Source organism: Glycine soja, chromosome 6, assembly GCF_004193775.1.
Source record: "Glycine soja cultivar W05 chromosome 6, ASM419377v2, whole genome shotgun sequence".
Lineage (NCBI taxonomy): Eukaryota > Viridiplantae > Streptophyta > Magnoliopsida > Fabales > Fabaceae > Glycine > Glycine soja.
This window is the reverse complement of record NC_041007.1, coordinates 3,632,092-3,642,636: the sequence shown is the minus strand read 5'-3', so window position 1 is coordinate 3,642,636 and position 10,545 is coordinate 3,632,092. Positions and strand designations below refer to the sequence as shown.

Here is a 10,545-nt window from a genome sequence, read left to right as displayed (position 1 = left end):
TTGATATCGATCGATGGCGTTGCATATAAAATCTTACAGTAACAAATACAATAACTTTATTGTCTTCCCTTAAAAAAAACTTTATTATCTTTTACGGGTGTTAATAGAAAATTCTAGTTAAAGGTTCCAAAAACAACTTAATCAACAAAATAAAAATAAAATGGAACTTTACAGTAACCAAAATGTCTTTAAGATTCTTTAATCGAACTGACAACAAAATTTATTTTCAATTTGAGAAAATGTCCAATTTTTTTAGAGGAGAAAATGTTAACTTTAGAATCCGATTTTACCGATTGTATAGATTTTAACAAAAGTACTTGTATTTCTAACAAAATGTCAAATTTTTAAGATAAAATATAGCTGATGATTTCGGCTTGCAAGCATTAGTACTTAATGCACAAAATAATTAATGAATATAAATTCGATAATATCATAAATCCAATCTAAAGGAAAAGTTATAAGATAAGCAGGAGCAGATCCAAGATCGAAAATTAGGGGCCAATAATGACAAATTTTCTGATTTTTTTTATTTGTCACTAACAACCGTTAATAATAGAAATTAAAATAATTAAATTACGTAAATAAATATTTAAATTAATTACGTTTTTTATGCCAACAGTAAAAATTAACATACATGAAAATAAATTTAAAAAAACTTCATGAGATAAGAAACAAATAAAATTGCTAATATTACAATATATGAAAAGTAATATGCATTAATAATATAAAATAATTTTTAACAATGTATAATAAATTTGTTAACTTTTATAATAATTAACTTAAAAGTCATATAAATAATGATTTGTGATTGAATGATAATATAAAATAGTTTTATATTATCCATGCTTAATCATTAAACTCTTATAATATACTTATGTTGGTCTATATTGATTACATAATTGAATGTGATATGTTCTATTAATAAAAGAATTTATTAGACCATCTACAATGAGAGTTACTTAATGAGTTGTTTAATAAAAAAATATTATTTTGGTGTATCACATGTGATTTTTAGAAGTTTAAAATTAGAGACTTATTTATATAAATAATTATCACTCATAAATTGTTTAACTATTACCGAGGAATCTAACTTAATTGGTTACGCAGAGAGTATATGAGTGTTGTAGATTTCTGAGTAGTATCTCTCATTCCTATAGACAAAAAAAATTAGAAAAGAAAAATAAAAAATTTATGAATTAAATAACTTGTTAATAAAAATACTTATTGGAAAGAAAATTTTAATTGAGTTACTTAAAGATTAAAATCACATAAATTAAATTGCTTATATCAATATCATGGACATGTTCTACACTTTTACTAATAGAAGAATTAAAAAATTTAAAATACATTAAAATTAAATTAATTTTTAATATTTATCCTATATTTTTTTAAGGAAATTTATTTAACATTCATGGGCCGAACCGCAAAGAAAAGTCAAATGGGTCACGTAACAAAGCCTTTTAAAGTAGAGTGATATTTTATCTAATAAAAAATAACAAAATAAAAAACTATAATTAAAATATGTATGTTAATTATGAAACTTTTAAAAAATGGAGGGGGTCATGGCTCCCCTTGCCTAATGCATAGGTCCATCCCTAAAGATAAGGGCAAGAAAGTAAAACTAAACGAATAAAAAAATTGGTTCATAATATATATCTTTCCATAAAATCTGATTGTCATGAGTGTGGCGTAATTGATATACAAGAAGAATAGTGTACGGTTCAAAAACCAAATAAGATTACAAAAGTTACCTATTTACAGAAAGGATTTTTTTTATTATGTACAACTTTGCACTTTGCACATCATTAATTATCAACTTTTCATTAATTTCAAGCAGTTTATTAATTACGTTTTCTTGAAAGAAAGAAAAAAAAAACATTTGTTCTTCTCCTATTTATTTCACACAGACTCTCTTCCTAGTTTATAATCTCTCTTACTGCAAAATTATATTTAGTTTTTATTTACTGTCTATTTAACTTCTTATTTTTTCCTTAAAAAAAACGTTAAAGGGCTATATTCATATTTATTTCGATCCGACGGATTTTTTTTATTTTATATAAAAACACTGCCTTATTAAATTAAAAAGCGGATTGTTTATATATCCAAGGATACTACTATGTACTTTTGCTAAAAAAGTCATTTCGATCCAGTATAATAATAACAAATGGCTTAGGGAAAAATCTATTCATATTTCGTTTCTCCAATCATTTATTTAGCAAAATCATTAGCTACAATAAGTATAAAACTATACTTCCTTCCTTCTGAAATAATTGTATATCATTTTAGAGTTTGCATAAAGAACATGTTGGAATCATCCGATAAACGACCTGACTTTTTAATTTAAATTTATAATTAGCCAGTATTATAAAGATAATAGCCCTTTCAACAATTAAAAAAATATACACGGAGAGACAGTAAATAAAAAATAATTTTGTGGTAAAAAAAAGGATTAGAAAGAGATGAGTCTTTTGTGAAATAAACAGGATATAGATAAATGTTTTTTCAAGGGAAAAGTTGATGATTAATGATCCTTTTAACACGTTAAAGTTGCACACGATAAAAAAATTCTTATAGAAATGTAAAAATAACGGAATAATAAATTGCCTGGAACTCGTGTCTTTCAATGAATAATTGCTTAGTCGAGAACTTAACACATGTCCCTTGCTTTTCCAAATTATTAGAATCATAAATGCTTTCGTTAATTTAATTAATCAATCCTACGACTTTTGTTCTTGGACTCCTTTAGTAAACATCCTTCTTTTGCATTGAAAACATATTCTCGATTTTATCATAATACCCTTTGAACATCCATTAGTATAGATCCTTTCAACAATTGAAAACATATTATCAATTCTTCAAAACTAGCCTTGGTGCAAAAATATTCTCGATTCTTTAAGTTGTACAGTCTATATAGTTTTTTTTCTTCCAATAATTCAAAAATATTAAAATCAACTTCCAATGCTTAGAAAATTTCAGTGCATCTCAATTCATAATTTAATTAGTGATTGTAAAATTTTACTTTAATTACACCCATGTTATTAACTTCAACCAATGGTTGACTTGAACACAATTAAGTATCTCAATTTTTTTTTAAAAATGTTATTGATCATGAACGAAGTAGTGAACTGATTATTATGACAATAAATTTTAAAGTTTTTCTTCTGTGTACATAATCATTTTTTAAGTTGGATTTTATTGGTTATTTCTCATTATTAACAGACTTGCAAAATATGGTCTCTCGCTGGATTTTGGTGTTACGTTATTTTTGTTCTTCCTTTCCTCCCTCACCCTTATAGGGATAAAGTAAATTTTTTATCACTTGATATTTTTTTTATTAAGTTACGGAACTCTTTCTTAAAAAGTGGGTTAAACAATCGAGAAGCAAGAAGTATAACACAACACAATAGGAAGAAAAAAAAGCATAAATAAAGTTGTTTTCAATTTGGATACGAAATACTGAGAGTATCATTTTATCTTAAAATAGATTGATTTGATAGGAGAAAAACTATTAAATGTAAAATAAGAAGTTTTAAATATCTTCTGGATATAAAAAAAATGCTTTAAATTTTGGAGTTCATGTGTCATTTTGTATTTGCCCTAATCTTAAACGCTAATTAACATTTTAAATTTTAAAAGACTTGAGATGGTCAAATTAGTGTTGAATTTTTTTTTTTTTGACTTCCAAAAATGAATATCTCAATCAATTTAGTATTTTTAAGGAACAAAATAAAGTAATAAAAGTTATCAAAATTAATTGACATTTCTTATATCTCTTTCAATAATAAAATTAAGATCTTCATCTTTCATGACTATAATTCTTTTAGGGACCAAAATGGTATTTTACTATGATTTTAGATTGATGCCACCCAAGCATAGTTTTTTTTTTCTTCTAATAAGTAAAGTACTGTAGCTGGGTCTGGGCCGTTGGATGTGTTTTTTGTTTGTTGGATCAAAATATAAATGTAGTGCAATTTAATGTCTATCTGCATTGTATTTTTTGGTTATATGTCTGCATTGTTAACCTCCCCAATTCAGTGTCAAAATAATTTATGTTCATAATGTTTCTAAAAAAATATAAACATTTTTCCATAATTTTTTAAGTAATTATATCCACTTAAGTATGTATATTTTAGGTAATTTCTTTTTTTTACTCCTTTTGTTCTCTTTGTACTACACTTCTTTTTTTACATTCCAAAAATTAGTTTTCAAAATATACATATAAATAATTCCACAACTCAGAATACACAAGAGAATATTAAAAAAAGAGGATGTACAAAAACAAGCTCCCTATATTTTATTTTCAGTTGAGTTAGTTAACTCAGTAGTCAGTACTAATTTCTGACAGGCCTGTTTCGTATCTTGACGGGCCTACCATTTTGGACATATCTCGTATGATTGTAATGGGCCCAACGTTTAGGATTTAACGCTGATGCATGGATCAGAGTTATCATGGATAAAAATAAATAAATAAATATCCGGTTTTATCAGATGTTCACTTGCAGGGATTATGGATGTCTCGGATAGGATTGTTTTTTAAGAATACTTGTGGAGAAAAAAAAAATCAAAGGACCGGAGTTATTAACTAAATTAATATATATCACACAAGGTGTCTTGAGGTTCGGGATTCATAAATTTTAGAGTAAAATTACACTAATATCATTTTTACAATAATTATTTTAAAGTAATTAAAATAATAATTTATAATTAAATAATATTGTCAAATTGTTTTATGCCGTAATCTAATCATAAATCACCGTTTCAATTATTTTAAAAGTTAATAAAGTAAATGATGTGTTATAATTAAAGGATTGTTTAAAACTCTTAATATGTCAATGCATAATTTCTCTCTCTCTGTATTTTAAAACAAAAATTCAAGATTTAAATAATAAATTCTATTCTTATAAAAAATTATAAATTATATCATTTTCAGAGTAAATATATACTTTTACTACATTAAATGTGTTCATTAATACTAATCCCTTAGGACACATTTTCTTAAAAAATATTTTATATTCCCTAATCAACACAATATAAAACAACAAGTTTTATCAATTAAGCAGGTATTGGTTCAAAGTAAAATTAAATTTGATTCCTTAGGATGTTGGTTTGAGTAAAATTAAACTTAATTTTCTTAGATATAATCTCAAATTTGAATATTGAGAACGAATAAAAAAACATATATTTTTCTTTTATTTTATTTTGTAAATTTTATTTTTAACAATAATTTTTAACATTAAGCATAATAATATATGTTATTAATTGCTATAATTACTTTTAACTGTTCATATTAATTTTAGCTATAATTATTTTATATTATGTTAATTTCTTTCTTTATAATTATACCTTAGCAGAGTTTCCCTCCTAATTATATTTTTCTTTATCCGCATGCTTTAAATTTGTTATCTTGCTTGAGATATATATTTAGGTCCAGTTTTACTCGAATTGAATTAATGGCATGTTATTGTATGCTAGATTTTGAATCGCTTTTAATTTGACAGATAAATTAATTTATATAAGAAATTTTTTCTTAAAGATCAATATTTATGTATTAATTTACTCTAATTTTTAACAACGCCTGTTTACATTGTTTTTATAGGGACAATGCAAGGTAATTGATTTCAAGTCGTTTTATTTCGAGCAAATAATACTGACACTTCCTAGAATTTTGTCAAATTACATAAATGTTTATTTTTTTTATCCCCAAGACACATCTCTCGTAATTGCTTAAAAAATACATAAAATTATATTTTTGGTTCCTAATTTATGTTTAATTTTGATTCCCCTTAAAATTATTGACGAATTTTGTCATTTTATTTATCCAATCACACAATTTTAGTCCCTCAATAAAGAATTAGATGTTGATTGAGAAATCTTGACTGACACGTGTCACGTTCTTGTTAGATGATGAATGTCATGTGTCATGTTTTGTTTAACCAATAACAATAACAATACATTTCATCTTCCATGGATTCAACATTCAATCAAAATCAAAATCAAAATTGAAGACAAATTGAGAAATAAAAATACAATTTTGCCTAAAAAATATTACAGTGATGTTTTTTTTTTTTCTTTTATGTTACAACGCCATAAGGTTTAGCAACGTTACAAACTCCTGTAAGGGAGGTCGTTGTAAGGATAAAAAAATGCAAGAACATTTTGGGTAATTCAATAAAATTATTTTTAATGCAATACGAAGTGATTGATTTTGAGTAGTAATTATTTTGTCATTATAAGGTAATTTCTTTGGTAAATTCAAATTATCAGTTCTAAATTAGTACTGCATGCAAACTACTGACCTAATTTCTCCGTTTAATAAAATGAGTGTTGTGACTGTTGTCCAATTCGAACTTTAAAACTTTTAAAATTTCTGAACAAGTAGCAGTGTAAAATTAGACACACACACACAAAGTGTATGATACTTTTCAACATAATTTCGATGATGATTTACTGTAATTTCACTTTCAAAAAGTATGCAAGCGCAATTTAAACGCGTGGTAACCAATAGGAAAAAGGCTTCCATTAGAAATATAGGATGGTTTGTAATTTATAATTGTATTATGAATTTCTCAGTATTCAATTTTAAAAAGTAATAATCTTTATACATTTTTTCTTTATCATCATATAACTATTGTCTTTTTATTTTGTAACATGTGTTCAATTATTAAATTAAATTAAATTAATAATTTTTCACTTTAATTAGATATTTAACTAAAATGAATAAATAAATTATTTTGATAATTTTAGTCATTATTTAAAAATTTCCAATCAACACTACGTAAAATGAGATTTTTACTCATTACTATTAAAAATAATATTCTATTAATTAAACTAATTCTATGTTTTTTAAAATTATAAATAATTCCATTAAAATAATATTTTCTTAAATAACTTTTAAACCATATCCTTATAATACATAGATACTTCTTACTACCGAAAATAAAACGAACGCTAATAGGTTACACATGGTCTACAAAAATGGATCATCTTACCTTATGTATATTACAAATCATGTTTAACTCTTGAACTTGTCTTCCTTTTAACAGTTGGTAGATAGGTCTGATCACGGCAAGAGCAAAAAATAGATACAAAATTTAAAAATAATTTTGTTGTATCGAAAATTGACGTGAAGGGGCTCTTTTTCATTACACTACATGCATATAGATAATTCACACAATCATGGATTGATAATTTAATATCGAACGTATTGTCTTAATGATGCTTTTCTAAAATTAAAGCTACCTTACAAATCATTGTCAGTGCCTCTAATCCACGTTATTAGGTCAAAAGATAACATTCCTTTTTATCAAAACTTTTGGACACAAAACAAGTGTTTGGTTAGCTCTAACTTCTAAGAACTTGCCCGTGAATATGTGTCTGGTTAGTGTCAAAAGATATTCATACACTGCACAAGCAATTCGCACTAACTCGATCCATAAGTGTTATTGTCCGATAGGTACTTTCTTGTTTCAGGTTGACCATGGTTGTCTTGTGTTCATTTTATTTTCGGTAGTAAGAAGTATCTAGAAGTGTCTGGTTAGTGTTATGAAAATAACTTTTTCTGAGTGTTGATATAATTACTAACTAATTTTTAATTTTGATCATTGATATATAATTATAAGACCAAGATTTATAATATTCATTTTATTTTTTTAGTTTTGCCAAAAAGGTATATATTCCCATATATAATTGAAAGCTAAGACGTTCTGATTGCCATGATTGCTGCCCTCGAGGACGTGTACATGAAGGTCTTTGCCGATTCCCCATCAACACAGTGCACCTCTCAGTTAAGGGGCATGAAAACGCCGTGGACACTTTGACTGAATGAATTGGTATCAATTCGAGACGTTGAAGTAATTTTGTTTTTTTCATACTTATAGAGAGTCAAAACCTCTATCAACATGTTTAAAAAATCAAACCAATGGTGTTGAATCTTGTTAGTACAATTTCCATTTATTTTAGAATTCATTTATTTACATAAAACATTTTTTTATATTAAAAAACACAACTTATATGCAGAACAACTGCAATAGATCGAATACACATTTTGTGGCTGTTAGAAGTTAAAGTTTGTAAGATAATTTGAGAAGAATAAGGTAGATTGAAAAATAGAGTTCGGTGATGTCCGGATTTGAAGCAAACTGGTTGGTGGTGGTGGTGACACGAAAAACTGAAACACATGAAGCGAAAATGAAAGGTTGAATTGAACAAATGGGGACCAAATTAAAGGCTTATGGAGACCACCCAAATAACCACCACTATTATATACAGTACTACATTTTTTAAAAGGTTGGAGTAATATTCAAGGCCGTTTCTTTTAAATTTCTGCAATTTAATTGTCAAAAATTACAAATTTTTTTAACCACTGGATTCCTTACAACTTACAAGGTTATGCTAAAAGGAATTTCGGTATAGCACATGCATAGGCATTCAATAGTGGTGCAATAACACATATAACATTTTTCACTTTTTTTTATTAGAAACATTAACAGTTGATTTTTATTTTTTAATACTATTTTTTTCTTTTCAAAATGGAATTAAATGAGGTTTCTTAAACATCTAGTGAGTTTTTTTGACTGGGAAACATATAGCGAGTTGTGCTGTAAGGCACACAGTAAAGTGTGAAATTGAGGAATATGTTGAACAAAATGCAAACAGAAAAAGAATATGAAAAATATCTTCCAAGTTCCAACTATTTATATTTATTTATTCTTAAAACAATTGTTTATTAAAAAAAACAATATGCAAACAATTGTATTTTTAAAACAATTGTGTTGAAACTAAATTTAAAAATTTAATAAATTTTGAAGAATAAATTGATAACTAAGTGATACAAAATCATTTTAAAAACCATTTTTTTAAAATAAAATGGGAATCAAACAAACCCTAAATATCCGAATATTGTATTAAACATTTGACTCATTCGAATAGAATTGGTTAAAATTATTACAACGATAAAATTCTCTCATCCAATTTCTAACATAATTACATTTAAGGGGTACTCAAAAATGAAATCAGTAAGTTAAAAAATACCTCTCTAATTAATGGTATAAAAATAATTGTTTTTATGTAAAAATAATTGTTGAAATAACCCATAGAATTTATATATCAAGTGTGAAAAGTTATTCTGTGGTACTGTAATATATTTAAGTTTTATTGTAGTAAAATGAATGCAAACATATTAACCCTATTCTCTTCTCATTACATCACACGTGTGATCCATTATTTTATTCTATTCTGACTTGGCCAATATACCGTGAAACGGTCATTATTCTTGCTTATTTTGTTAACTCACGTCACGTCGCTGCTAACAAAAGCAATTTTCGTCACATGATTAGAAATAATCGTTCATGTGTGGGTCCTATGTATGACCTCACGACCGTAATTTTTGCCACTTGTCTCTCTGTTATTTTCAAAGAAAAGCCACGTAAACCTTAACCGACCAAGGCCAAAGTCAAGTCTATTAGTCGAAGCATTGAATTGAAAATGATCCAAAAAGACAAAAAAAAATAACATACAAGATGCGTTCCAAAAATTGCCCATAGTTAGCATATTTACATTATATGAGATTGAGGCTTTCTTGATGCCAAGGTTAACATATTCCACGAAGATGCCGATCGAGCCTAAACACTTCTTCTCCAAATGCTCGCCAGTACCTCATGGTTTCACCACTCACTAACGTTATAAAAATTTACGAAAAGCTCCCAAAAGATAAAGGTTGCAAAACATGATAAAAAAAAAGCAGACCCTCAAAATCCCTACATCGTACTTCCAACAACGCGGGGTTTCTCTCAGCTACTACACTTCACGTAACCACGTTTGATGTTTCCCTCTCTTAGTAGAAATTAAGCAACAGCAAAAAAAAAAAAAAAACCTAGACCCCTCAAAAAAATAAACATAAAGGAGTACCTTTTAGCTAGCTATAGCATTACTCTTCCCCTACCTCGATGCCCCAACCAGACATTTTCAATGGTTGAATGCGTGAAGTAGAAAACTTTATTCTTCAATTACATATATACAGCTAGTAATTAACATAGATAACATCGAGAAGTTTAGTCTATAAATTATATATATAGTCGTCTCATTGCTTTGTTACTTGGTTGGTATATATTATTAATGTGAAAGCATGGTGCCTAAAATCCCACACAGATCCGAAAGTGTGGCCATAAGGGCAACGGATTCGGATTTAAGATGGTCGTTATGTAGGGATAGTAGGAGGTTCTGGTGCATGGTGGAGGCGAGTTGGTTTTTGAGTAATCGGTTTTGGATTCTCAACCGGTTCAGTTGGCTCGTGAGGTTCTCTATATGCTGCTTCTTTCTGTAGCGGGACCTTCGGGCCGATTCCCGGTTCGATTGCATGCGTCTCAGCTTTCGTTCCTCTGGCGAGTAAACCACCCGGTTTGAACCCTGGGAACCGGACCCCGGGCTAGCCGGGTCTGTCGAATGGTTAATGAGAGAAAACAAGTCTTCTATTTCGCTTTCGGTCAGCATGGTCTCGTGAACTGGAGTGCACGGGTACTGAACCGCTTCATCTTGGTGGAAAAACAT

At 27.5% G+C, this 10,545-nt stretch overlaps 1 protein-coding gene across 1 annotated transcript; it reads right to left on the bottom strand.

Moving 5' to 3' along the window:
* Positions 1-10,110: 10,110 nt before the first annotated feature.
* On the bottom strand, positions 10,111-10,545 carry LOC114414141 (basic leucine zipper 4-like). Its single transcript, XM_028378480.1, has one exon. It carries the CDS (start codon positions 10,543-10,545, stop codon positions 10,111-10,113), a length of 435 nt encoding a protein of 144 aa, XP_028234281.1.

Excerpts from the sequence above, each read along its gene's own strand:
- LOC114414141 (XM_028378480.1), bottom strand. The coding sequence starts at position 10,545 with ATGTTTTTCCACCAAGATGAAGCGGTTCAGTACCCGTGCACTCCAGTT.